We start from the raw sequence: 27,741 nt of genomic DNA on the forward strand, positions 1-27,741 counted from the left end.
TTAATATCTCAAATTAATATGTAGAATGGTTCCTCTTTCATAAAAGAGCATATACCATTACACTACAGTGGCATGCAGAGATCGTTTGAAAGACAACGTTAGCAGCCGCTCCACGACAGTCGTCGTCAATGAAACGAGGATTTTCTTATATACAAGGGCCAAAAATAACGTTAGTAACCCTGAACCACTCGCTAGGCAGCTTATGAATCAGGTACAGAAACATTCTATGGTACAAAATCCAGAAGTTTCTTTAAAGTGTTTTATTTTTTAAATGATGATGATGATGGTGGTACAGGCGACATGAAAGCACAGACAGGAAGGAGAAATCATCCCAAACATGATGAGGGCTGATGGGCAAGCAAGAGTACCAAATGGAGTAAAACATCGTATCAAAATGTCATTTATTTTGTTCATATATATATATTTATGTTTCTATAGGACTAATAATTCTCTTTAACGATGCAAAGCACAAGAATGCCCTTTTCAGTTTAACCTTGGCTTTCCTGATGTGGAGTCGACTTTTTTACTCATCCAAACAGAAAATAAAAACAAACATGAACAAAAAAAGCTGGACTTTCTGCCCTTTTTTTTTGGACGGGGGGAGGGGGAGGTGTCCTGAAGTCCTGTCCGATGCGGCGTTGGGTCTCACGGTGGTGCGTTCAAGCGAGTTCACCGGAGAGTTCAGAGGTTCCGAGCAGAGGTCGACCTCAACGGGAGAATGTTTTCCCACTGGAACAAAAAAAAAAAAGAATTAAATTCAATTCAAAAATACTTTATTAATCCCAGAGGGAAACTGATTAGATCCAGATGTGGGAAAGAACATCAGCTGTTTGCTAGCAGGAAGATTCCGTTTGTAGATGAACACAATAGAAGCGATAGTGATACGCCGGCGGCAGCTCCCTTTGATCAGCCGTAACGTTTATTATTCTGTGATTGACGGTTTCATTTTCCTTTATTAGGGTAAACCTGAGGTTCTGGTGGCACTCGTTCTGTTGTTGAAGTTTGTGTTGAAAGCTCAGCCTCGCTTCTGTTACACATCACTGACTAAACAAAGATGGCCGTGGCCCACCCAAGCACGTCCCATTCTAAACACCAGCACAGTCAGAGCCGAGGCCAACACCTGGAGAGCACACAGTGACTCACGTCTATAAAGATAAAGGAAATAAAAGAGCTGGTGGTTCGCCCAGAGGAACTCCAGTTCAGGTTTTATTCTCACTGGCAGATGTTGCATTTGCACCACTGGAGCTAGAGGACTTACGAAATGGTCTTCATCTCTTTCTTCTCAGCGTCGGGCCGTGCGCGGTTCAGCACCTTGAGGAAATCCGACGTCTTGGCCCTCATGCGCGTGTGAATGTAGGCCTGCAACCACAAAGTCAGATTCAGGTGAGCGATTAGCGCCGCTGACAAACCTCAGAAGATGCTTTTAGTGCCGTTCTGGTCCTGGCACCGTGTCAGATGCCCCTTTCCCACTAGCATCGGCTCCACACCGCCCGGGTAGCTCCAGTCGGCCCCAGCCTGGACGGTTGATTCCACACATCCTTGCTTAGGAATGCAGTCAGAGACATTTTCAGCTCCTAGGTAATCAGCATGCTAATGAATTGAGCATGCCTTAAGCCCATGTGGGGTGATTCTACCCACCAATCAGAGGCTTGCTCTAATGGAAGGTTTGAATTTGTGGGTGTTGGCCCTGGTCAGCCTGAAGCAGACCACCTCAGAAAGAGGGCTGAAAAACAGTCTCGCTGCACCCTGAAAAAAGGCAGGCCACCAAGATATGTAAGCAAGCTATGCTATCCGTGCCGGGCCGACCAGGTACAGGTGGGAATGGCCTAAGGGTTTCGTTTTCATGTTTGTGTTTTTGAACGCTGCGTGCCAGAGCCGTGGAACATGATGGAAGATAACGTTTTAAGTGCATCCACCCACAGCGGCTCATTAAGTCACTCATGTTGACTCAAGGCAGATGCAGCCAACAGTCACCTCCTCTGTCTGGTATCTGATCAAGATATCTGCACCTGAACGCCCCCTGCCCCTCCTACAGAGTAAAAAGGCGAGCAGGTTAGAGACAGGAAGCAGGTAATGATCCATCCCAGAAACCTGTCTGATCACCAGAGACGGCAGAACGAGTTCTCCTCAGGTGGGACCTTTAGACTCACACCTGAGACGGTTAAAGAAAAGGCCTGAAGGACTCGGTTGTGATCCGATGAGCTCCTCAGCCGGTCTGCTCGTGGGAAGAAAACATCCTTGGGGGAATTTAAGGAGCTGCTGGAATCACTAAAAGCTGTACCCGAATATTTAAAGTTTCTGTAAATGGTCCCAGACTCGTTCAGTGGGTGGGTGGAGGAGGGAACTCACCTTGGAGCACTTTATGTGGTAGTGCAGGTAGTCCCTGAAGGTGTGGATGAGGTTGATGGTGTTGTCTCTGGCGTTGGCGTTGGTGTGACGAGGAAACAGGACTGAAAAGAGACGACACGTTTAACACGACTAGAACGGTACCGCGACTCCTTTAGAGGACAGGTTCATGATCCTGCTTCGTACCAAAGGTGATGTAACCGATGTTGTCCCCAACAGCGGCGTCGGTGTCCTTCAGCTCCAGAGGCGGCTCCCTGTGGCTGAACAGCACCTGGGGGGCCGTGTGGCTGGCTCTCCGGCCCTCTTTGAACTCCTAAAGCCAACGTTGAGAGTTTTAGAGCTCAGATGTGTCTGGAACACATCACAGATGAACGAGTCCTTCTTTACAGAGAATAAAGACAGGAAATAAGATGAAAACGTCCTCTGGAGACTTCTGAGTGGAACTCACAACCAGATGTGCAGAAACGTTTTCACTCATTCATCAGAAGTTAAACTTTTACTCAACAGACTTAAACACCAGAGTTTATTTAGATAAAACAGTCAGGTGGGCCTATCTAAGGGGGTCATCAAAGGTCAACTTAACTCATATTTTAACCAAGCCCCCACAATGCGGCTCAAAAATTGAGGCCAACCCGGAAGTACCAAGAATTGCAGTTCCACCCTCATCCACTGGGGGCTGGTGTCAGAAGCGAGCAAATCCTCATTGACTCCCATGTTAAAAATACCAATTTCACAGCAGAAATAAACATGTTTACAGCCTGGTACCAAAACATGTTTTTTGTTTAAATGATCTCGTTTACACTCATGACAACTCTGAGGGGGGTGAATTTTTTTCTCACTCTTCTGTTTAAGTGTATTAAAAGCCTAAAATTCTGTATAATTAATGAGCATCAGACCCACGTGACCACAAAGCTAGCTCCGTGGAAAGGCCTCAGTAGAGACTCGGTCTGGCCTGGAAACTGTTCCGGGATTTTGAGTCTCTTTGTTTGTGTATTCTTTTTTGGATATTATTTGTGCAATTGTTGGACAAAATGACTTGCTGTGGCATTAATTGCACTAATAGAGCGTCCAAGGAGTCTCCACTTCATTTTTTTCGGTAAGTAAAATTATATTTATGTATTTTAGGTCACTGCCGAGCTGAGCTTAGATTTTAACATGTACTGTTTAACCATGAAATTTAAATGTAATAGGGTAAAACCCAGTGCATTTAACATAATGCTGCACTTTAGAAAATGGGTTGAAATATAACATGTTGGTGGAGCTGGGTTCCTTAGGCCTGTGGAGCTCTCGGGAGACCGATGTTTTCCACCCGTTCTCCCCTCCCCGCAGCTCGGCGCATCTCTGTCTGATCGCGGCTTCTGTCTGCTGCGCGGGCTGCCGGCTTGTGGAGCTCTGGGATGGAAACCTTTCCACCCGGTTCTCCCCAACGGCAGCTCTGCGCATCTCAGATCGCAGCGGCGCTTGTCTGCTGTGCGGCTGCCGGCTTGTGGAGGTCTGGGAGACCTCTGTGTTCCACCCGGTTTTACCCAGTGGTCAGCCCGAGTCAGAAGCTCTGGTGTTGTGCACAGTTAACTCCGGTTGTAGCTAGGTTGCTACCTCCGTTAGCTTAGCTCCCACCTCTGCATTAGCTTTGGGTTAGCTTCAGGTTAGCTTGTAGCTAGTTCGACCGGGTGTCATCAGTTGATCCCAGCCTTACAGCCCCACCCTCAGCTCCACCTCTCTTCCCTTTTATGGAATTGTCTGGGCTTGACGGAACCTGTGACACGGTCAAAATAGCGGTGGTGGCTACCTCCCATTTGGCCTCAAAAACGTGTTTGTGGAGCCTATGGAAACCCATTGTCCAATATTTATATGTCAATAATTTTAACACATCAGCAGTGGTCTCTAATAGGAATGAATGCCTGCAGGTCATTCTCTAGGAATTAAAGCTCTGGTGCAGCTGTTTCAGCACAGAGATTCATCTGGGGGAGAAGGTTGCTTCAGACGACTTACTTCCTGGTATGTGGAGATCTCTCCTCTGATTGGCTAACAGCAACACGACTCTACCACTGACTGTTTGCTCAGCAACGCTGATGTTTTATCTCCACAAATAACACAAGCCAGGAGGAGTTCTGCTGTGTGGTGGAGTAGCTTATAACTAACTGTTAGCTTCTACTAGCTGAGACGTTCTTTGATGTTTCCTGGACGCTAAACCACCAACAGCCTTCCCTGTTGTGAGTCCAGATGGGTGAGTCCATGAATGTTAGTGACAGTGTGACGTAGATCTGTCAGGATTTTCTAATCCTAGAGTTTCACCGTCCGTTTTCTATCAGAAGCTAATGCAGGCGATAGTTTTAAGAGAAGCTAATGCAGGAGATAGGTGTAGGAGACTATTCTCATGTTCAGCCAGCATGAAATACTCAGAGTGACCCGTTAAGAGTCAGATATAATCATTAAGGTTTTAAGGGTTTTAAGTGTAGTTGACCTTTAAAAGCTAAAGTGACGAAAATGACTGAATCTTGTGATGTTTAAGCGACGTCCCGCCCCAGGACACGGACAGAGGACTCTGTTGCCTGAGCGAGGCGTGTGGTGTTTTCTGTGTGTGAGATGTGGGCCGTTGTAGCTGCAATACCTACTCTGAACTGCGTGGCGCTAAGGAGTCAAATGTATTTACACACTGGGGCTTTAACCACGACGATATTAAACTTGTCTTTTTATCTGTGTTGATGATAAAGTTTCCTCCAGCTCCAGAAACGCGACGTTTCGTTAACAGAAACATCTGGAGTTGCAGTTTCCAAGTTCTCCTTGAAATACCAGGAGACACTTTGTTTCTGACTTCTAATAAAGCCAGTTTGGTAAAAACCAGTAAAATATTTTCTCCGAGTACAAATGTAACATCTGGTTACAATCAGAGTGGATCTATGGCAGTAAAACACAGTAACAGGGTCGTTATAACCCGGTAAAATACACTTAATGTTTAAGTTTCATGAGAATAAATGTCTGATGGCATTCCTTAGTACGTGTATTAGTACTCAGTAACAGGTACTCAAATATAAGTACTTGGTTTGAACATAATTAGATATCGGTGCATACCGAATATTTTGGGCCTTCCATTTTGGGTTAGGGTGGGTCAGGAATTCCAACTTCCAAATGGGAAAACTCAACTGGAACTGGAGCTAAACTTTCTTCTCTGCAGGTAGACAAAACTCACCTGCATGAAGACTTTGCCGATGATAACATCATCGTCGTCTTTGAACACCGTGCTGAAAACCACCGTCACTCGGTCTTTCTTGGCCTCCAGGTACCTGGAGGGGCAAAAGAGACCCATGAGGATCTGAAACAGATGTCCTCAGGTGGGATCCACAAACGTCTCAGCCCTGTCACCTACATGGACTCGTCCTCCCTGTAGTGGACCACAGCCCTCTTCTCGCCCTCCTTGCCTTCCTCCTGGAACTTGAAGTACTTCTCGAAGACTGAGGCGAAGCAGTTTCTCTTGAGCATCCCAGCCTGGTGGACAACCTCGTCTTTGTTGGCTGGTAGAGCCTCCAGGTCATAGAGCAGAGACACGTTGTAGCCTGAAAGGACCACGGTGGATAATGACAGCTCATTGGGCGATGCCTAGAACATCAAAGCTGCTACTGACACAGCAGATGTTGTTGTGATGGTTAAAAAAGCTCCAGAATGTTCTGCTGCTCACTCGTGTCGACACAACAACACGTTTAGACGCCAGGAGCCTTTTAACGGCTCTCATGTCAGAGTTAAAGGTCTGAGTAGACAAAACGATCAGGAATAGAAGGAAAACGGGTTCAAATGGAAAAACGAAGGTGGCAGAGTGATGTCATGACGTCAAGACTTAGGCCTCACATCTCCTTTTGACCTGCTGAAGCTAAATGAAGATGTTCTGTCGTCGTTTGTAAAAGAGGAACCGGGACTGAATGAGAACTCACCAGCTTCTGGTGGAACCAGGAAACTCCCGTAAACCCTCTTGAGCAACTGGAAGCAAAAACATAACCCTTAGTTTAAACACTTATTATTGTTATGATTAAAACTTATTTACATGAGTGTAAGAAAGCTCCACATTAAAACAAGCATCCTAAAGCTCTGGTTACCATAGAAACCTGCAGTCTCTTCTAGGTCACAGGGGAATTAGTATTCATGGCCCCGCCCACCTTGGCTTGGGACCACCCACAGAAAGGAAAGAGCAGCGCACACCTCGGCTAGTAGAAGCTAACTGTTAGCATTAGCCACTCCACAACATGGAGGAACGAGCTCGTGTGATTAGCCGAGAAAAATCATCAACGTTGTTTTTAACCAAGAAAGGCGACAGAAGAGCCTTGTTGCTGTTAGCCAATCAGAAGAGACACATGTGCATATCATGAATATTAATGAGTAGTACTCATAAACCTGCCGGATCCGGCCCACAAATGGGTTAAGTCCGGCCCGTGAGATGGTTGTGTAAACTTAATTTTCATACTTTACAATGTAGAGTGAAAATAAACTCAAATTTTTCAATTAGAAAAAACTGCTGTTCCCGATACATCAACTAGAGGAAACAACTCATAAGCATTCATTCATGAGAGACCTCAGCAGATTTACTGAAAAACAAGTGAGAATCAACTACTAACAGGTTTCTTTTGTTTTTAGTCTGGGTTTAAAGGTTGGTTTATGCTTAACGCGTCCGCGAGGTCCGCACGGCTCCGCGCAGAAAAGTTGCGTCATTTTAACAACCACGTCCCTCCACCGCGCCTCCGCAAGGTTCAGAATTTCCGCAACGCGCACCTCGGAAAATTTCTAACCACGCGGACGGACGCGGAAAAACATGGCGGACCGGCAAGAACTAGTATGGCAGAGGTTCGTAAATACAGACATTTGTATGATTCAGCTCTCAAAGATCACCGTGATCAACATGTTGTAAATAATTCTTGGAGAGAAATAGCTCGCACTGTCGGAAAAGACGAGGACACTGTTAAAAATGCTGGAATGCCGTGTTGTAAACAGTAATTTCTACTTCTACTATGGTGTAGTGTTGGGTGCATGCCGTAGAGCCCCATGCTGCCCCCTACAGTTTGGGAGAATATTGGCTCACCGCAGAGACGAGCCGCACGAACCATAAACGCTGTGAGTTGTGAAGCACGCTCCATCCGCGAGCCGCATCACCAAGCGGAAAGAGCTGCACTCGCTTTATCAATTGTCCAAGCGCTTTTTGCTTGTTTGTTTTTGCAAGCGGAATTACTGCTCCTTGCGGAAGACCACAGACGAAGGACGAGGTTAAGAACGGGGGAAGTACTGCCGCCTACAGGTCTAGCATGTCCTTAACAACGTATTTATCCGGGTACGTGTGGACAGTTTTCTTTTAAAAAGGAGGTGGTGTGGATGCAAGTTGTTGGAGAGGCGGATATTCGTTTAAAAAAAAAACCGGCTACGTGTGTACTAGGCCTAAGTGTTTTAGATGCTGTAACACCATAAATGACAGGACAGATAAGTGGTGGGATTAGAGGCACAGGTAAACACACCAGGTGTACAATCAGAGGGCAGGAAGGGAATGTGCTTCTGTAGGAGGTCATTTAAAGATGCCTGCGAATTAATTCATGGGAACAGCAGAAAATCCGGCTCAGGAATGTCAGCAATGCAGCAGAAACCACGAGAACCTCCATGGGAGCTGCTCCTGCTCAAACGGTTCTGACTGAAAACAGATGAAGGTGCGAGTAACACTGGGGCTGGAGCTCAGAGCCAGCAGCGTCTGTCTGCAGAGCTGCACTTCCTCGTCTGTGGTGACTCACTCTAGCTCACTTCCTGTTTCAGCCTGCAGCCGCAGTAGGAGCTGATTTCTTCCTTACAAGGCAACAGAGCGCCGGCTCCGTGGGTGTGAGTGTGCAGAGACCAGAGCTGACCCCGTTGGTGCCTAAATCAGCAGAGATTCACGCCTCACTTCAGCGGTTCACAGCATCGTGGCTACCTGCTGTTGCTACAACGTCTGCAGGTTAATCACAAACACACAAAACAGCCTTCTAAAGACATATCAGAGCTTTACGTAGACAGCAGAGGAACGGCGGGCTTTAACAATGGTCTGTTTTCTGATGACCAGTAATCTGATTACGTTCTGTACCCTTTACCTCATCAGCGCCATGCTCCTGCAGCTCTTTGTAGAACTTCAGCGAGATGCTGACCATGACTTTGGTCTTGTCCCCGTTGGGGTTGGAGATATGGTACAAGACGCCATCGAAGTCTGCAATTGGAGGAACAGTGTCAACACCTTTGGTGCCTCCAGAAACAGGTCACAAAGCTGTTCCACAGCCATTACCATGGTGATAAATGACAGACCACAACCAAATATGTGCAGAAACAATCAGATTTGAGCTTGGTGAGAAATAAAGAACCTCACACAAATCTAATGTGTTCATCTATCACTGATATCAACGGGTTCTGGAGTTTTACATTTAAAGTTTTGGACATCTTTTATCTCAAGACCTGCAGCTTTCAGCAGAGGAACTCCAGCTGATCAGTCAGTAATCAGATTCAAAAACCCTACAGAAGCCAAAGTGAGTAAATTTTGGTGTGTTTAGGAACTTCTGGGACCAACTGGAAGCACCTGGATCTAACTAAACACAGGAAGTGTGAACGCTCACCTGCAAACGTGACATCGACAGCCTCTGGTTTTGTTCTGAGAGCAGAGAAACACAAACATGTCATCCTAATCTGTTAGTGCATTAGACATCTGTACAGGTGTGCTGCATCCCTGCAGGATGATGTATAGAGCCATTATAAAAGCAGCCATGTTTTCAGACAATAATGAAGTCTAATGCAGTTACTAGTGTATTATTGGTGCTGAGAAGCAGAACCTGGGCTGTTCGTCTTTGACTCAAACCCATAAGAGCTGTTTTAACCCAACAGGTGATTGTGTGGAAAAAGGAAATGATGCAGATTAAATAGAAGTGAACACAGCAGCAGAGTAATCAGCTGTAAATTAACCATTATCCAGGATTATTTCATACACACAAGGTATCAGTATTAATCAATCAGCAGTTACAAAGCCTCTTTATTACAGTTTAAAGTTTTACCACAAAAACACATTCTAAGCCAAGATCACACTTAAGAACACGCAGTGGCGTTTCTGACAGTAATCATTCCACCCAGAGAACTCTGATGTCTGTTTCTGCCCAGTTTGACTTTACGCGGAAGCTGCAGAGACTTGTTTAGAGCTGATGGATCAGCATCAGGCACAAACTTGACCCAGCCTGACTTGAGGAATGCGGGAATAAAAGCTACGATTAGCTGGTTTGTAGCTGATAAACACCGGTGCAGAAACGTGTAGTCCTCCAAAAGCTCTTTGTTGTGATACATTATGTAACAGCTGTTCACAAGTAAAGTAGATAAAATCATTGTTGTATCGGAACTGGTTTGGGACCCAGATTTAATCCCCTAAAAGGTGGGACGTCTCTTAGACATGTGTAAGGTTTTTATCATTAGCTTTGAAGCTATTAGCAGGTCTTAAAGCAGCGGACTTAATATTCGCGACTCCAGCGGTTCTAAACTCACCTAAAACCTTTACATGTTTGATTTACACATGAGTTAGAACCGCCAGGGGGCGAGACTAAACGGGGTTACGGTTTTTGACACAACACAGCCAGTGCAGACACACCCCAGCTTCCAACTAAGCAAACCCAGCGGAGTTTACAGCTGATTCAGGGTCAGATTTCTCCCTTTTTTACATCTACCAGACGTAGAAACAAGAAGCCTTGTGAGCTTTAATCAGCTGAGACTTCAAATGCAGCCAACAGCCTCAGTGAGATGCTAAGGCTAGCTGCGTTAGCAGGTTCCTCACCCGTTGGATGCGCCGTCGAACTTCAGCGTCAGCGTCTCTTCTATGATGCGGTTATTAATTTCTAACAGGATCATCGCTGCAGACGAGGGGGAAAGAGCGGTTCTGTTCGGTGGGATAACCCTCGATCAGACAAATACTGTCTATTTTTCTCCTCCCGTGACAGACCAGACCGCTTCCGTCAAAGCTCCTTCCGCCTGTAGCTTCCGCGTACTCCACTCTCAGGACCCCTGGGTGACTTGGGTGGCTAAAATATTGCCTGATGTGGGTTCGTGACCCGAAATTCCGTTACAGTGTTGCCTTTTGTTGGTGGAGAGTCCCACAAATGTTTGGTGTAAAGCATGCGAACTTGTAATGATCTAAGACGTTTTCTCTCGCATTAGAAAATTATTTTTTTAATTGTTTGGTCTAGTTTATGAAAAGCCCGCTCTTTAGACCCCTATCAGTCCTAGTGCAGCTTTCATCTGAGCTAAAATGCTATAATAAAATTGTACTTGTGGCTTTAAGTCTGTAAATTTTCAATCTTGGTAAAACCAATCATATCTAAACTTGAAAAATAACATTTTTCTTTGTGCTTTTAGAGAGAAATAGATAGGAAAGCAAACGGGCGGTACTAAATACTTTATTTTTAACAGAATGGTCTTGGTTTCTTCCTTTTTCTGCTTTTGAAACAGATGGTACAAGCCCAGTTTACTCCTGCTAGTTGTTACCTGATATTGATGTACCTTTAGCTCAGGTGGCATTTCTAGTGTGCATAAAACCCTTTTTTTTTTCCCCAAAATGGAAACATGGATTTTAAAACTGGAATGTATCTAATTTAAGAATGTAGAGTATTAGCATATTTATTTATGTGTCCATTAATTTATTTCTTTTTAGAGCACTTTTACACCACCAATCAAGGTGGCCCAAAGTGCTGTAGGCCTTCACTAAAACCAGAGAATCAAGTGAAAACAGATAAAATTTTATTGTAAAACAGTTAAAACAAAAGCCCAAAGTCAATAAAAACAATAAAGGTAAAAAAATAAATAAAAAAAATCACAGAAACAGAGGCCTGAATTACTTGGATTTAAAACTCACCCCTGAAGTAGACCGCCTAATATCAGGTGGTTGTTGGTCTTTAAATCCTGCTAAATCTAACTGATTACCTACTAAATTTAGAAAAAAAAATCTTTCTGTTTGATCAAACAGGAAATCAAACCAGGATAATTGACTCTGGCTGCAGCTCACGCTGGATAGAAATAATACGCTTTATTATGACTTTGCCATTTTGGCCTCAGCTGCCTTAGAAAACATCACATTCTTCTAACATGTTTTTAATAAAAACAAGAAACAAACCTAATCAGCAGCTCATTGTCATTTTGAAGCCCCGATTTCTAAAGATTCACATCTGAAAACAGGGTCATTGTTATTTTGCTGACATTCATGATTCTATTTGCTGGGCTCAACTATCCGACTAGGACATCTCTCTCTCTCTCTCTCTCTCTCCCTCTTGCTCTATTTTTCTTATTTGCGTTGGCGTTTTCGCAACTGTCCTGTTTCATTTTGTCCGTTTCATTTTGTCGAGTTAAAACATTTGTTTTTTAGATCTAATCTCAGTTATTTTCTCCTCATGGTCAGGCACTCGGGCGATCAAGACTAATCAGCCTCACTCCTTTTGAGACTCCAGGTAAGTCAGGTGAGTATAGCAGATGTTTGTAAGCTATTATAACCATTTGTTATTATCATTATTTATTAGAACCTTTTTTATTATTAATTACTATTTTTCACAAAAGCTCAAAACCATCAAAAGAAAAAAAGTTTTTTATTCTAAGAACAAAGGTCAGGAACTCGAAGGTGGTTTATTAAAAAAACTAAATAATAATAATTATAAAAACTAAAATGTAAAATACCATTTTTCTAAGTTGAGATTAGTCCTTATTGTTCTATCACAGACAATAGTCTTGATATATAAACTTTATTATTGGCTGTAGAAGCTTCTAAACAGTGTCGTAAAAAGTTTTCAGCTGTTGGATAAAAAACTAACTTTCAGATAAACACCTGAAAAAGGCAAAATGTTGTTTTGAAAGATTCTTGTAATTATTAATCTTTAATTATTATTAAGACTTATTATGAATATTAGTCACTATTGCGTTTATGCTGCTTTTTACACTGTAAACATCTGACTGAATCATGTTAGATATTTGTAAAAATCATTTTATACCAGTTTATAAATTAATGAATGAGGTTTAATTGAAGTTTTGTAGAAATAAAATAATGTTTATTTAGTTTACTTCAGTCATTAAAGAACACAAAAATAAAATATACACTAAAGAAAACATCAACCTTATGTTAGTTTTTTAAAATAAAATTAATTCTATTTACTTTTCTTTTTGAAATAGATGAATTTATTTGTGAGTTGACTTTATTTCCTTTGACATTTCTTTGCTTAAGTTTTAAAGAGGAAACTAAAGAGACTCTATTGTCAGTTTTAAAGCTTTATTGTGGTTTTATAAGTGAATAGAAATAATGAAAACTGGAACCAGAACACCAGCAGAGCGCTTTTCTGGTTGACTGTCTGTATAACCCTATTATGATGTCAGGTGATGAAAACCCAGATGGTTAAGTGTGGTATCGCTGGAGTCGCCTAAGCATCGTTAATGATCTGAAAATGTTTTTGTGCTTCTAATCTCAAGTTAAAGTGAAGAAAAACAGAATAAAACCGTTTTTGTGGGGTTGGGAATAGGATTAGGATTAGGTAAATGTCTCTAAATTTAGCTACAGCTGAAATTCCTGCTTATCGGGTGTTAAACAGACCAATCGGGTTTGTCTTTGACATAATTAAAGGATTGATTGGCCACCGATCCAGATTTTTGCCTTAGTGAGAAAACAAAGGGTGGACTTTCCTGTGAAGCAGACCACATTTAGTCGTTTTTACTTCCTCTACACTTTTGCATTGTTCTGAAAAATGCTTGTTTTGTTTTCTGTTTGAGGAGAATTTGGCTTTGTGTCAAAGTGCAGCTTTGTTTAACATCACCTGTGTTTTCTCACCCTTGGGAACGGCTTTTCGCTCAGGAAAAGGTTTCCACTGAATTTAGCTGAGATTAGAAAAGCATTTCAGAAAACAAACTTTATTGTGTCCTTTTGCAGGATTGCAGGCGTTTGTGTGTGCACACGGTCATCCATCACTGCTCTGAGTACATTAGATTAGATAGCATGTTGCTCAGTATCTGTTTGTCTTGTTAAAAAGCTTTTAAACAATGCAAACAGAAAAATAAAAGCTGTCCCAGTTTGAGCCGAAACTGCTGCAGGCGTGCCGGCGAACCTCAGAGGGGAGGAAGAATAAACCAAGGTGACTCACTCCGCTCATCGTTGGCCTCAGAGGGAAACCAAAACATGATTTTTATTAAGAAATATAAAATTTAAAAGTAATGTCAACTATTTTTTCTGCAATTGAGTTACAAGAAAAAGCAAATAGCAAATAAGAGTTAGTAAGATGTGAAGGCTGAAAATCATCCGTTTAGATAAAATAAATGGAGGAAATAGCTTTTTGAATTGTCATTGTTTGATTTTCAGTCTGTTTCTGTTTTTTTACATTTGTAAAAAATCGATAAAACACGTTAAATTTAGATTTTAAAGCTCAGAATTGTGTTTTTTGCAGCTACAAAATGTCTTTGCCTTAAAATTTCTACAAAAAAAAATCTTTCTTACACAAACTGCGACGGTTGGTGTCAAAACATGAACTGAAATGGTGCATGCCTTTATCTCCTCCCGTCTAAATTACTGTAACACACTCTTCACTTTTTAACAAAAAAGCCCTTGACCGGCTTCAGTTGGTCCAGAACTCTGCAGCGAGGCTCCTAACTGGAGCAAACAGAAGAGCACACATCACTCCTATTCCTGTCTCTTCACTGGTTACCCGTTAACTTTAGAATCCTGACTATAACTTTCAGGGCTCTACATGGTCAAGCTCCTCCCTAAATCAAAGAGCCTTATGCTCCAACCCGAGCCCTCAGGTCCACGCACCAGAACCTTCCAGAAGTTTCAAAGACCAGATATAAAAGTCTAGGAGATTGCTCCTTCCTGTCAGGCGTGCTGCTGTGTGAAACGGAGGTGAGGATCCACACGCGGGTGAGGAAGGAGGCAGGCAGGCAGACAGGAACATTTAAAACAAGGATTTAATAATGAACACGCAGGACAATGAAACAATGAGCCAACAAGAGACACAGAACTGAAGGGGTTTAAATACATGAGGGCTGGGAGCTTGGGTGATTGGAAAACGAGAGGCAGGTGGGAGCAATTAACCAAGACACATGACTGAACAGAATGGGGAGACAGGACAGGGTGTGACAGCACCCCCCCCCCCCCCCCCCGAAAGGGCAGATCCCAGACGCCCATAGGAACACAGAGCAGGGTGGGAGGAGGGGGACCCGGAGGGAGGGCCGAGAGGGACAGAGGGACCGATGGAGAGGAGGCAGGGACCAGTAGAGTCCGGGGACCTGCGTCTGTGGCAGAGGAAGAGACGACGACAGGCTCTTGGGGGCCTGCGTCTGTGGTAGAGGAGGAGACGACAACGGCCTTTTGGGGGCCTGCGTATGTGGTAGAGGAGAAGATGATGACAGGCTCTTGGGGGCCTGCATCTGTGGCAGAGGAGGAGGCGACGACGGGCTCTTGGGAGCCTATGTCTGTGGTAGAGGAGAAGGCGACGACGGGCTCTTGGGAGCCTATGTCTGTGGTAGAGGAGGAGACGATGACGGGCTCAGGGAGGCTCGCACCTGGCGAGGGCAGGACCGGCGGTGACCGGAGGAAGAGACGCTGCAGGAGACGTCCTTGACTTCTGGACTGGCGGTGGTGGCATCGACCTCTTGACTGGAGGCGGCGGCGTCGACCACTGGGCTGGAGGTGGCGGCGTCAACCTCTGGGCTGGAGGCGGCAACGTCGACCTCTGGGCTGGAGGTGGCGACGTTGACCACTGGACTGGGGGCGACGTCGACCACTGGACTGGGGACGACGACGTTGACCACTGGACTGGGAACGGCGACGTCGACCACTCGACTGGAGGAGGAGTCGTCGACCACTGGACTGGAGGAGAAGCCGTCGACCACTGGACTGGGAGGGGCATCGCCCACAAGACTGGGAGGGGCCTCGACCACAGGACTGGGAGGGGCCTCGACCACAGGACTGGAAGGGGCGTCAACCACAGGACTGGAAGGGGCGTCGACTTCTGGACACGAGGAGGCGTCGACTTCTGAACACGAGGAGGCGTCAACTTCTGGACACGAGGAGGCGTCGACTTATGGACACGAAGCGGCGTCGACTTATGGACACGAAGCGGCGTCGACCTCAGGGCTGGGGGCATCGACCTCCGTCGACTTCTGGTCCGGGGGCGTCGACTTCTGGTCCGGGGGCGTCGACTTCTGGACCGCCGGCTTCTGGACCGCCGGCTTCTGGACCGCCGGCTTCGGGAGTGGAGGAGGAGCTGCTGCAGACGGGACCGCTTCCTTGGCTGGAGCCGCCGGACTCGGCTGTGACATCTGGACAGGCCGGCCCGGGGTAAGAGACTCTTGGGTCACCGCTGGAACTGGAGCTGACTGAACTGGTGGCGCCGGTAACTGGGAGAGCAGGGAAGATAGATTGTCCAGCTGGAACTCCTGGAGACTGAGGCTCTGATGGAGTTGGGCCAGCTCAGCTCAGAGACCGGTGAGCTCTGCTGGGTGGACTGCAGGCTTGATCCTTTGGCCTGGAGATGAGGGAGCTGCTGACTGGACCGAAACCTTTTCCTGGTGATTCGGGGAGGATAGTGTGTCCAGCTGGAACTCCTGGAGGCTGACGAGCTGACGGATCCGGCCAAGCTCCGCCTGGAGGTCGGCGAGCTCTGTCTGCTGGGCTGTAGGTGTGGTCACTCCATCTGCAGATGACGGAGATACTGACTGGACTGGAGGCGGGACCGCAGATCTAATTGGGGGCGGGTCCAAGCTGGCGCACCGAGCTGGGGCAACGGCGAGCTCGCGGCTCCGTCCTGGGACAAGGGGTGATGGTGGAGCCCGGCATCCTTCCCAACGTCGTGGGCCAACACCCAGTCTGGTGCCCACGTAGCCGGAGTGGTCTAGCTGCGTCTCCCGGTCCAACCTCCCATCTGGCTCCGGGAGGGTGGAGAGGATTGCCGAGGCTGGAGTTCGGCGGCGGCGTCTGCGGCGTCTGCGGCGAGGCGACGCCGGAGGAGGAGAAGCCAGCCGGTGATCCGAGGTGAGAAATTGGAGCAAGCACTCCCAGGGGAGAATCTCCCCGCTGGATTCTTTAGCGGGTTGGCTCATTCTGTCAGGCGTGCTGGTGTGTGAAACGGAGGTGAGGATCCACACGCGGGTGAGGAAGGAGGCAGGCAGGCAGACAGGAACATTTAAAACAAGGGTTTAATAATGAACACGCAGGACATGGGAACAATGAGCCAACAAGAGACACAGAACTGAAGGGGTTTAAATACATGAGGGCTGGGAGCTTGGGTGATTGGAAAACGAGAGGCGGGTGGGAGCAATTAACAAAGACACATGACTGAACAGAATGGGGAGACAGTCCAGGGTGTGACACTTCCAGTCTGTTGCACCCCGACTCTGGAATGATCTTCCTTTATCCTTACGCAGCATTGACAGTCTGGACACTTAAAAAACAGCTAAAGACCCTTTTATTTAACCCTCCCTCTGTCTTTATGGGTGACCCCGCGAGGAAAGTTGACCATTGAGCAGGATTGATGGTTTATCCCTTGAGATCCACGTGGCGGGGTGAGGTGGTGGTCACTCCTCACCCCTGCCACATGGACCCAAGGGATAAACCATCAATCCTGCTCAAAGGTCAACTTTCCTCGCAGGGTCACACCCATTAGGACAGTGGGAGGGTTAAAGCTGCTTTTACCTAAATCTTTAATTTTCTCATTTCTAACTCAAATTTTGAATCTTTCATCTATTTATGAAATTTTATAATTTCATGCCTTTATTTTTTATGTTAATCTATTTCTGTTTTGAGATCATTATGATTTTATGACTTTGTTTTGTTTTGAGCTATGTGAAGCACTTTGTGATTCTATGTCTGTGATAAGTGCTATAGAAATAAAATTTACTTACTTGCTCACTTTTTTATGTAATTGATGTCACCCCAATAAATCTCAAATAAATGTTTTTGATAAATCATGTTTGTGATTCTCAGACTTGATTATGTTGATTCAATTTAATTTAATAGATTATTTTAAAAGTCCAGGTATGAACAAATCAGAAAACGTGTCAGGTATGTACTGGATGCGTGTTTGTGTTGATAAAAATGTTAGATTTTTGTGATTTTGATAGCTAGGGCCAATGTTTAGATTTTACAGTTCATTTACCAAAATTACACTGTAAAGTCATAAAAAATTGGGTTAATTCATATTGTCATTAATTGTGACTTTTTAACATACAAACCTTAAACTTTTAAGTCAAATTTATTTCATGATAACCATTAAGGAAGTAGCTATAAACAATAAACCAGTCTTATGAGGGGGAAACACATTCAACACGAAAAAGAACATTCCAGAAGTGCCACCTAACTACTGTAGTAAGGATTTCTCTATAAAAATGCTGATGTCACCAGATTCAAAAGAAGCGACAAGAATTTTTTACAGTGAAAGAAACGTTAAAACTGTCAGAGATGTCCTCCACTTTCTGTTCACTAACAAATACGAGGGTAAAGATCACTCACGAACATTTCAGAACAATGGACGATTATCGGACAGCTGCAGGGCAAATGTTTTGATGTTTTGAGGAGGTTGCTGTTGTTGATCCAGTGATGGATGAGCTGGTATGGATGCAAACCTGTTATTATTGTAGATCCTATCTGTGAAACGCTGTGTGTGTGTTTGTATGCAAATGATTTCACTAGAAGAGGAAGAGGAGGAGATTTGTCTGTCATCATCACACACACACTTACTATTATCTTTGCCTTGACTTGCAGGTTTCTGTGAAGAAAACAGTGAATACTTTTCTCATTTATTTATATAATTATGTATTATTATTATAATATATACATTTCTCTGTAATAAATTAGACAGCAGCAGCTCAGGAGTAGAGCGGGTTGTCCAGTAATCAGAAGGTTGCAGGTTCCCTGGCTACCAGCAGAGAATGCTGCTGTTGTGTCTTTGGGCAAGACGCTTAACCCACCTTGCCTGCTGGTGGTGGTCGGAGGGACCGGTGGCGCCTGTGTTCGGCAGCCTCGCCGACAAGTAATCAGAATTGCGCCCACATTTTCTAAGTTAACACACATCTCTTCAGTGGCGGACTGGTAATAGGGAGAAACGGGAGATTTCCCGGTGACCTGGCCGTTAGACTGGCCCGCTCAGTGATTGCTGGTCATGACGTGTGTAATATCTAAATGAGCAATCCGTCATACAGCTCATCAGGGCATCTGCTCTCCTGATGTTCGCACAAACGGAGCAAACTGGGCACAAAGACACCCCCTCCTCTCACTTTGTCGGGGTCTGGCAAAGCGCAGCAGACACCCACCACCCCAGAGCGGCTACAGCACCACCGCACCTTTGGCCAGAGGCAAAATGGACCAAGACGGACCAGGAAAGGTGGAGCAGAGCAAGGGAGATGGAAAAAGAAGAAAGCTCTGACCACAGATGCATGTCCAGACGGTCATGTTGGGAGAACCAGTTTAAGGTGGTTTTTGGGCCAGTTTAATTATCGCGCAGCGCGCAATGACGGGCATGTGCAGCTGGGGAGGGAGAAACAGCGGCCGTCAGGAACGGATCATGATAATCAGATCATCAGACTCATCCTTTAGGGACAGAGAGCAGTGCATTGGACCGGTACCAGCACCGCCGCCACTAGTATTTTTTCTAGGTTACAGTGCATACCGGTAAATTTTCCAGGTATTCATTAGTCGAAATCTCAGATTTTTGAAAAGATATCTGTGTGTCCTCTAACATCAGTCATCCACAGTCTGGCACGAGCTCCATGAAGGGCTGCATTTTGCGCAAAAGGCGCATCACTGCTGCGTGGCGCGCCGCGCGTCACCATCAGCTCAGGCAGAGGAGAGAAATCAAAACTGTTCCCCCACACCGTACACATTCCTGCAATGACTGACAGCAGCATCAGCTGACCAACCAGTGGTTAAACGCTCTGACAGGCAGGTACATCCATGCAGAGAAACGGTTTCTAAACGGAAATATGGATGAGCAAACACAAGACATAAAAGGAGTGTGCTTCACTTGAAATGTTGTGGCCATAAAGATCCAGCTGCTGCTGATCATGAGACGAATGAGATGATCATTCTGACCTGGAATGATCTTTAGATTTCACATCAGCCCTGATGATCATTTATGATATTTCTTGTTAAATGCATAAACCTTCACCTCTGGCGTATAGTCTTTGGTTCACAGTCTTTAAACCCGTAGTATTATTATTGGTGTTTATATGAATATTATGAGGAAAACATTCATATGGTCTGTCAGTATATATGGATGTAATATAAGTAGAACCAGGATCGTCTCGGGGTCCCCCTGGGTGTGTTGAGGGCTTCCTGGAGCTCCATAGCTCATCCGTTATTCGAATCCTGTGTGTAGCACAAGTTTGTCGCGTGAGTTGCCGGATATGGGGTGCCATTTGTAAAGCCAAACAGTCATAATCTCAATATTTTTGGTTATTTAGCATATCATAAGAGAAAAAATTGGGAGTTCACTTTTTTGAAGTCATATTTTCACCATGTTATTCATACATTTATAAATGTTATAAGTTTCCAAATAAATATTTAGTTAGCAAGCTAAATATTTAATTTGTAGTTAAATATTTATTTTGCAAACTAAATATTTAGGTCTGATCTAAATATTTAGTTTGTAAAATAATTATTTAATTCACTAACTAAATATTTAATTTACTAATTAAATATTTATTTTGGAACTAAATATTTAGTTTGCAAAATAAGTATTTAACTACAAATTAAATATTTAGCTTGCTAACTAAATATTTATTTGGAAACTTTAACATTTATAAATGTATGAATAACATGGTGAAAATATGACTTCGAAAAATTGAACTCCCAATTTTTTCTCTTATGATATGCTAAATAACCAAAAATATTGCTGTTTGATTATGACTGTTTGACTTTACAAATGGCACCCCATAGCCGGAATCGTCCTTTCAAAATGAGATAGTTCCCGGATCTTGTTCCGGCAAGATCCGGCTCAAATTAAGGACTGGGCATGAGCAGAAAACAGCGGAATGAACCGAGTTTTGCAACACAAGTGTGAGAGACATTTCACCATCTTGTTTCCCAGTAAGGCTCCTGTTGGTCCACCTGCTGGTTTGTGAAACAGATTACCCAACAAGCTCAGAAACTAAAACATGAAATCACCACCAGAAAACAACCAGAAACACTTGAATTTTATTATTTATCGACAGTTTAAACATTCCTTTTTTTGCTTGGTTGTTTTTTCTAAGTATTCTAAATGTTATTATAGAACAAAAACTGAATATTTAGATTTATTTTAAAAATACAGCATGAATTCCGAGTGCCGAGTACTTCCTCAGATACAGAAGTTTATTGCATTAAAAAATGAAGCTTATGGAACTATTACATGTAACTTGTACCAAGCTTTGTAACATGTAACATGTTTTGTAACTGTAATTCTTATTTTGTAACCCATAACATTTGGTGCGTAGCACGAAACTTTCATTTTGTAACTTGCAGAAAAAAATCAATGTACAAGTTTCAAATCACAACTTTTAAAACACAAATCTCAGTCTACAGTTACAAAACTCAAGTCTACAAGTACAAAACATTTTGTTCCAATTCCAGCTTCCTTCCCAAAGAACCAATGACAGGCTTTGTCTGACCAGCCAATCATGAGTCTAGGATTCGTGTCAAAGAAAATTCCTGTTGGAAGCAAGCTAGAATTGGGACAAAATGTTTTGTACTAGTAGACTTCAGTTTTGTAACCGTAGACTGAGATTTGTGTTTTGCAGTTTTTTTCGATTGCTAAAACGCGTTTTTCAAAACTGTACATTTCTTTCAAAAATGCACACACAAAACCCCAAACATAACACACAAATTCCTAAACCGTGGCTTCCCTTTGCAACAAAACCCTGCCACCACATATCGTAACATGTTCCCAAAATGGAACTCGTGTTTTCATTTGGTGGACACAGCCACATTTTCACATGACACACACATACCATTCATTGCTCAAACACAAGTAGCCTTTGGGTGAACACTACCAAGCATGGAAAGAACACTGAAGAGCAAAACTGAAAACACAATTGTCTAAATGGAACACAATGAATTACACACTGAATGTATGACAGTGCCCACTTTTCCCTGAGACAAACATTAGACATCACTCAAATTTTGAGACAAAACATTTTATTTTTACGGTACCCCACACACACACACACACACACACACACACACACACACACACACACACACACACACACACACAAACACACACAAATTTTGAGACAAAACATTTTATTTTTACGGTTAACCCCCCCCCCCCCCCCCCCCCCCCCCCCCCAAAAAAAAAGCATAACCATGGGGCATGATCATGGGGCATCATGCCGCTGGTCTCTGTCTGGCCAGAGGGCCTCATCAACATCACCGGCGATGTCCTCCTGGTCCAACAGCGCTGGAAGTACCGCCTCGAGTGCCTCATGAAGCCCTGACAGGCCTAAAAGGCCACATCTCTACAAGCCTCCTCCGTGGCTTGAAGCAGTGGGACCTTGCTCTGTGGATTCCTTTCGTACACCTTCCACCTCCAGGCTGAGAAAAACTCCTCAGTGGGATTGAGGAAGGGGGAATAAGGTGGAAGGTATAAAACAGAAAACCGTGGGTGGTCCTGAAACCACTCGTGCACCTGGGTAGCCTTGTGGAAACTTACTTTTATGCTGCAGTCCCTGATTGCAAATTTCTTGCCAGACCTGAAAGTTTAGAGATTTGAATAGTTGTGTGTTGTTGATTGAAGCTTTGAGAATTTATGTGGAAATTGTGTGTAAACCTGAAAATTGTGTGTTGTGTTTTGACAGCAAGGTAATGTGAAATTGACATCAGAGTGTAAAGGAGGAAAATCAGAGTTCTAGTATGATAAGGAAATCTTAAGTAGTGATAAATTGAGTCAAGCGATTGGGAACAGAAGTAGAGGTTGTGAAAATTGTGCCTCGTTTTTGCTTTTTGAGTTTTAGCAATCGAAAAAAACTGTAAAAGTTGTGATTTGAAACTTGCACATTGATTTTTTTTCTGCAAGTTACAAAATAAAAGTTTCATGTTACGTACCAAAGTTACATGTTACAAAATAATAATGATAATAATAATACATTTTATTTAACAAGCGCCTTTCTAGTCACTCAAGGACACTGTACAGAATAAAAACACAAATCATTCAATAAAACAAAAGTAGACAAAAGTACAACATAAGCAAAACAAATAAACAAAGATAACAAACAAGGCACTCTAAAATTCAAGAGAATTTGTAAAATGAGAATTAAATGCAACAAAAATAAAGTTATGTGTTACAAAACATGAATTACATGCTACAAAACAAAATTTACAGTTACAAAACATGTTACAAGTTACAAAACTTGGCACAAGTATTGTCCCAATCCTAGTTCCATACATTTTCCAGCATGGTGGCTGCAGGCACAAGCATCATCTCATAAAAACACTACAGAGGTATCAATATTTTTATCTGTTATTTTATACTTAATACAGATAAATGGAGCGCTTGTATTTGTTTATAACTGAATCCAATCAATGTTCTCAGCGTTCTCTTGAAGAAACACCAAGCCCCACCAATGCCGCTCTAACCCGGAAGTACCAAAAATTGCAGTTCCACCCTCATCCGCTGGGGGCTGGCGTCAGAAGCGAGCAAATTCTCATTGACTCCCATGTTAAAAATACCAATTTCACAGCAGAAATAAACATGTTTACAGCCTGGTACCAGAACATGTTTTTTGTTTAAATGATCTCGTTTACACTCATGACAACTCTGAGGGGGGTGAATTTTTTTTCTCACTCTTCTGTTTAAGTGTATTAAAAGCCTAAAATTCTGTATAATTAATGAGCATCAGACCCACGTGACCACAGAGCTAGCTCCGTGGAAAGGCCTCAGTAGAGCCTCGGTTTGGCCTGGAAACTGTTCTAAGATTTTGAGTCTCTGTGTTTGTGTATTCTGTTTTGGATATTTTTTGTGCAATTGTTGGACAAAATGACTTGCTGTGGCATTAATTGCACTGATAGAGCGTCCAAGGAGTCTCCACTTCATTTTTTTGGTAAGTAAAATTATATTTATGAATTGTAGGTCACTGCCGAGCTGAGCTTAGATTTTAACATGTACTGTTTAACCATGAAATTTAAATGTAATAGGGTAAACCCCAGTGCATTTAACATAATGCTGCACTTTAGAAAATGGGTTGAAATATAACATGTTGGTGGAGCTGGGTTCCTTAGGCCTGTGGAGCTCTCGGGAGACCGATGTTTTCCACCCGTTCTCCCCTCCCCGCAGCCCGGTGCATCTCTGTCTGATGGCGGCTTCTGTCTGCTGCGTGGGCTGCCGGCTTGTGGAGCTCTGAGATGGAAACCTTTCCACCCGGTTCTCCCCAGCGGCAGCTCTGCGCATCTCAGACCACAGCGGCGCTTGTCTGCTGTGCAGCTGCCGGCTTGTGGAGGTCTGGGAGACCTCTGTGTTCCACCCAGTTTTACCCAGCGGTCAGCCCGGCGTATCTCTGACTCGGAAGCTCTGGTGTTGTGCACAGTTAACTCCGGTTGTAGCTAGGTTGCTACCTCCGTTAGCTTAGCTCCCACCTCCGCGTTAGCTTTGGGTTAGCTTCAGGTTAGCTTGTAGCTAGTTCGACCAGGTGTCGTCAGTTGATCCCAGCCTTACAGCCCCACCCTCAGCTCCTCCTCTCTTCCCTTTTATGGAATTGTCTGGGCTTGACGGAACCTGTGACACGGTCAAAATGGCGGTGTGGCCACCTCCCATTTTAGTACAAAAACTTATTATTGGAGTCTTTGGAAACCCATTGTCCATATATGTATGTCGAAGAGAAACACAATTACCACCTGCACTACCAAGATTCTCCACTAATTGGCAGTAGACACAGATCGTTTTAGGGAAAGTTAAATGGTGAATTGTTTATATGCGAAACGACAGGATCTGAGATGTTCCAGGGTGACATGATAAAAGTTACCATTTCTGTTCATTCCACCACTTTTGGTTTACGTTTCTAAACGCCTTTTTAAAAACAGCTTTCTGTTATTTTTTTTTTTAGCCCACCTGCCAGCTCCAGTGTTTGTGTTTGGAAACTAGAAAATATGAAATATTCACAGATTATTTCTCACACTCAGACTTTACAGCACGGCACGCTGGAGCGGTGTAGAAAGTTCTGACGTGTGTAGTAAAATAAATGGGAAGGAAACAGGTTAGTTCAACACCTCACATTGTGTCATTTAAAGCAGATTGGCTCAGACGCATCTGGGTTCAAGCCTTCAGCCAGGCTTCCTGTAGAAGCAGAAAAAAGGTGAGACTCTGATCTTAAACCTGAATAAAACTCTAAACTGATCAGTCAGACATTTAAGCTAGCTCTGTGGAACGTTCTGAACCATTTAAATATGCCGTAGATCGCTCCTTCAACAGCCTTTGTTGGTAGAAACAGAGATGAGCTCCGACCAGACAGATGAGCCAGCTAGTCACAGATTAACAATTAGTTTGATGTAATATTTTATTATTATTACTTAGCAAATAATGCAAATTTCTGCTCATAATTAATCATTTCTGCTGAAATAAGTGTGAAATGAAATGTGTGTGCGTGTGAGTGTGTGTGTCTGTGTGTGTGTCTATGTGTGTGCGTGCAAGTGTGTGTGTGTCTGTGTGTGTTTCAATATGTGAGTGTGTGTGTGTGTCTATGTGTGTGTTTGTGTGTGTGTGTGTGTGTGTGTGCATGCGAGTGTGAGTGTGTGTGTGTGTGCATGTGTGTGTGTGTGTGTGAGTGTGTGTGTGTGTGTGTGTGTGTGTGTGTGTGTGTGTGTGTGTGTGTGTGTGTGTGAGTGAGTGTGTGTGAGTGTGTGTCTGTGAGTGTGTGTGTGTGTGTGTGTGTGTGTGCTTGTGAGTGTGTGTGTGTCTGCGAGTGTGTGTGTGTGTGTGTGTGTGTCTGTGTGTGTGTGTGCGTGTGAGTGTGTGTCTGTGAGTGTGTGTGTGTGAGTGTGTGTGTCCTTGAGTGTGTGTGTGTGTGTCTGTGTGTGTGTGTGTGTGTGTGTGTGTGTGTGTGTGTGTGTGTGTGTGTGTCTGTGAGTGTGTGTGTGTGTCTGTGTGTGTGTGTGCGTGTGTGTGTGAGTGTGTGTGTCTGTGAGTGTGTGTGTGTGAGTGTGTGTGTGTGTCTGTTAGTGTGTGTGTGTGTGTGTGTGTGCGTGTGTGTGTGTGTGTGTGTGTGTGTGTGTGTGTGTGTGTGTGTGTGTGTGTGTGTGTGTGTGTGTGTGTGTGATGTCATGGATGAGGCGTTTAGGCTGATCGGTTCTTTGTGGTGGAGGATAGCTCCATCTGGAGCCAGAGGTGGGAAAACCCAAAAGCATCACATTCACATGTCACTTCTGCAGAACCAGCCTTTAGAACCACGTGATGCACGAAAACTCTAAAGTTTCTAAGCTGTTTTTCACAATTGTGGTGTGTTTTCCTCCACAGCCATGTCCATCACCTTCACTGTTGAAGATGGCTATTTTAATGAAAATGAGACCTTCCCTCCGGACTTGAATCCAAACACGATTGCGTGTCGCCTCAAACCTCTGGAAAACACGGTAGCGCTCATCTTGTGCTTAATTCAAATCACCAACTTCCTCTTGGCCATCCCAGGAAACTTGCTGGTGGGGTTGGTGATCTGGACCAGCCGGCAGGTCCTGACCTCGTCAGACGTCTACCTGTTTCACCTGACTATAGCCGACGGTCTGATGGCGCTGACGCTTCCCTTCTTTGCGGTGGATCTGGTTCAAGGGTGGCTCTTTGGGGACTTCATGTGCAAACTCCTCTGGGTCGTCTTTGAGGCCAACTTCTACACCAGCATCATCTTCCTGGCCTGCATCAGTGTGGACCGGTTCCTGGTGATCGTACATGCCAACGAGACTGACAGGAGTCACATGAGGAGGTGCAGCAGGCTCCTCTGTGCGGTGGTGTGGGCTCTTGGTTGGGCCCTCGCCTTGCCCGCACTTTTCCATGATGCCAAGTTCGATGTGGACTTGCAGCGGTATAGTTGCACAGAAACCTTTGACATTGGGAGCTCCACTGGTTGGAGGGTTGCCACTCGAGCATTCCAACACTTTTGTGGCTTTTTGGTCCCTTTGATGGTCATGATGGTCTGCTACAGCATCACAATCGCCAGACTGATGAGTACACGTGGTTTCCAGAAGCACCGGGCCATGAGGGTGATCATCTCCGTGGTGATGGTCTTCCTGCTCTGCTGGGCGCCGTACAATGTCACTCTTATGGTGGACACGCTGCTCAGGGCCGAGCTGATAACATTTGACTGCACCACGAGGATGTCAGTGTCCGCTGCCCTGAAACTGACCTTCGTTCTGGCTCTGCTCCACAGCAGCATCAACCCTTTCCTCTATGCTTTTGTGGGAGAAAAGTTCAGGAAGAAAATGATGCTCCTGCTGAGAAAGGTCAGACAGGAGAGGATGTCAGGGTCAAGGTTCAGCAGGTCCACTTCTCAGACCTCAGAGGGAACTGGAACTGTTCTCTGAAGATCTGGTGGAAGTGGTGCTAAAACCAGAGGAAAAGTCAGGATTCTACCTTTCACTCATTCACAGTGTTGACTTCTATGTGTGGGGCTCTGCTGCCCCCTACTGGTGATGTTTTATCTTCATGTTTTCTTTAAACCATCACTGATGGAACGGTTTTGAAGCTCTTAGAACCCCATTTCAGCAACAAAACTCAGGGTTTTATACACATGTAACATCCAAAAGGGTCAATTTTCACCTATGTTTTGACCAACGTAATAACCTTTCATCTACAGAAATAAATCCACTTTCTAGGTGACCTTCTAAATCCAGAAGGTTCTGTTCAACGCGTGCTGACATTCCATGAAGACAAAACATTCAAACATTCTCACCCAAGGTCCTACACTCTCTGTGAACGCCAGACAGACGTCAACATTCTTCACTTTGAACAAGTGAAGACTCCATGATGTTATAGTTATAAGTTAAATAATCATATGTGATGAATGAACAAGATGTTTAAATCAAATGTTTGAATAATATGTGCTTAAATCAATAAATATTGTTCTTGCAATTATCCATTTATATCACAAATCACAATGTGTTTGATTTAACAAGTTAACCATTGTTTACACTCATACACATTACAATAAGATACATATTAAGGTTAAAAACATCTTTGCGTCTGAAGGAGGGCGTGGCTTTCTGAGGGATGTTGGTAATTACTCAGAAACATGTCAAATTCTGATGGGCCAAACTTGGCCAGAAATCATAACAAAGTAGTTTAATAAAACAAGATATTACTTCCCGATTAATTCAGTTTCTCGCTGAAACCCGATTCGGCCAAATCGGGAAAGAAGCATCTCTTTTGAAACCATCTCCTTTTGTCAAAACCTTTCTGC

General features: G+C 44.2%; 2 protein-coding genes across 2 annotated transcripts; one reads left to right on the top strand and one right to left on the bottom strand.

The window, feature by feature from the left end:
- Nucleotides 1-245: 245 nt before the first annotated feature.
- On the bottom strand, nt 246-10,353 carry arpc2 (actin related protein 2/3 complex, subunit 2). The gene is made up of 10 exons (XM_015952269.3): nt 10,148-10,353; nt 8,952-8,986; nt 8,439-8,551; nt 6,273-6,318; nt 5,714-5,900; nt 5,537-5,630; nt 2,533-2,659; nt 2,350-2,450; nt 1,259-1,359; nt 246-729 (listed from the first exon to the last, which is right to left on the bottom strand). The coding sequence occupies exons 1-10, from the start codon at nt 10,219-10,221 to the stop codon at nt 708-710; spliced, it is 900 nt and encodes a 299-aa protein (XP_015807755.1). The 5' UTR covers nt 10,222-10,353; the 3' UTR covers nt 246-707.
- Nucleotides 10,354-23,142: 12,789 nt separating this feature from the next.
- LOC107380881 (C-X-C chemokine receptor type 2) lies at nt 23,143-27,433 on the top strand. Its single transcript, XM_015952270.3, has 2 exons — nt 23,143-24,654; nt 25,812-27,433. The coding sequence occupies exon 2, from the start codon at nt 25,814-25,816 to the stop codon at nt 26,864-26,866; it is 1,053 nt and encodes a 350-aa protein (XP_015807756.1). The 5' UTR covers nt 23,143-24,654; nt 25,812-25,813; the 3' UTR covers nt 26,867-27,433.
- The last annotated feature ends 308 nt before the right edge of the window (nt 27,434-27,741 follow it).

The sequence above is a fragment of the Nothobranchius furzeri genome, chromosome 14, assembly GCF_043380555.1.
Source record: "Nothobranchius furzeri strain GRZ-AD chromosome 14, NfurGRZ-RIMD1, whole genome shotgun sequence".
NCBI lineage: Eukaryota > Metazoa > Chordata > Actinopteri > Cyprinodontiformes > Nothobranchiidae > Nothobranchius > Nothobranchius furzeri.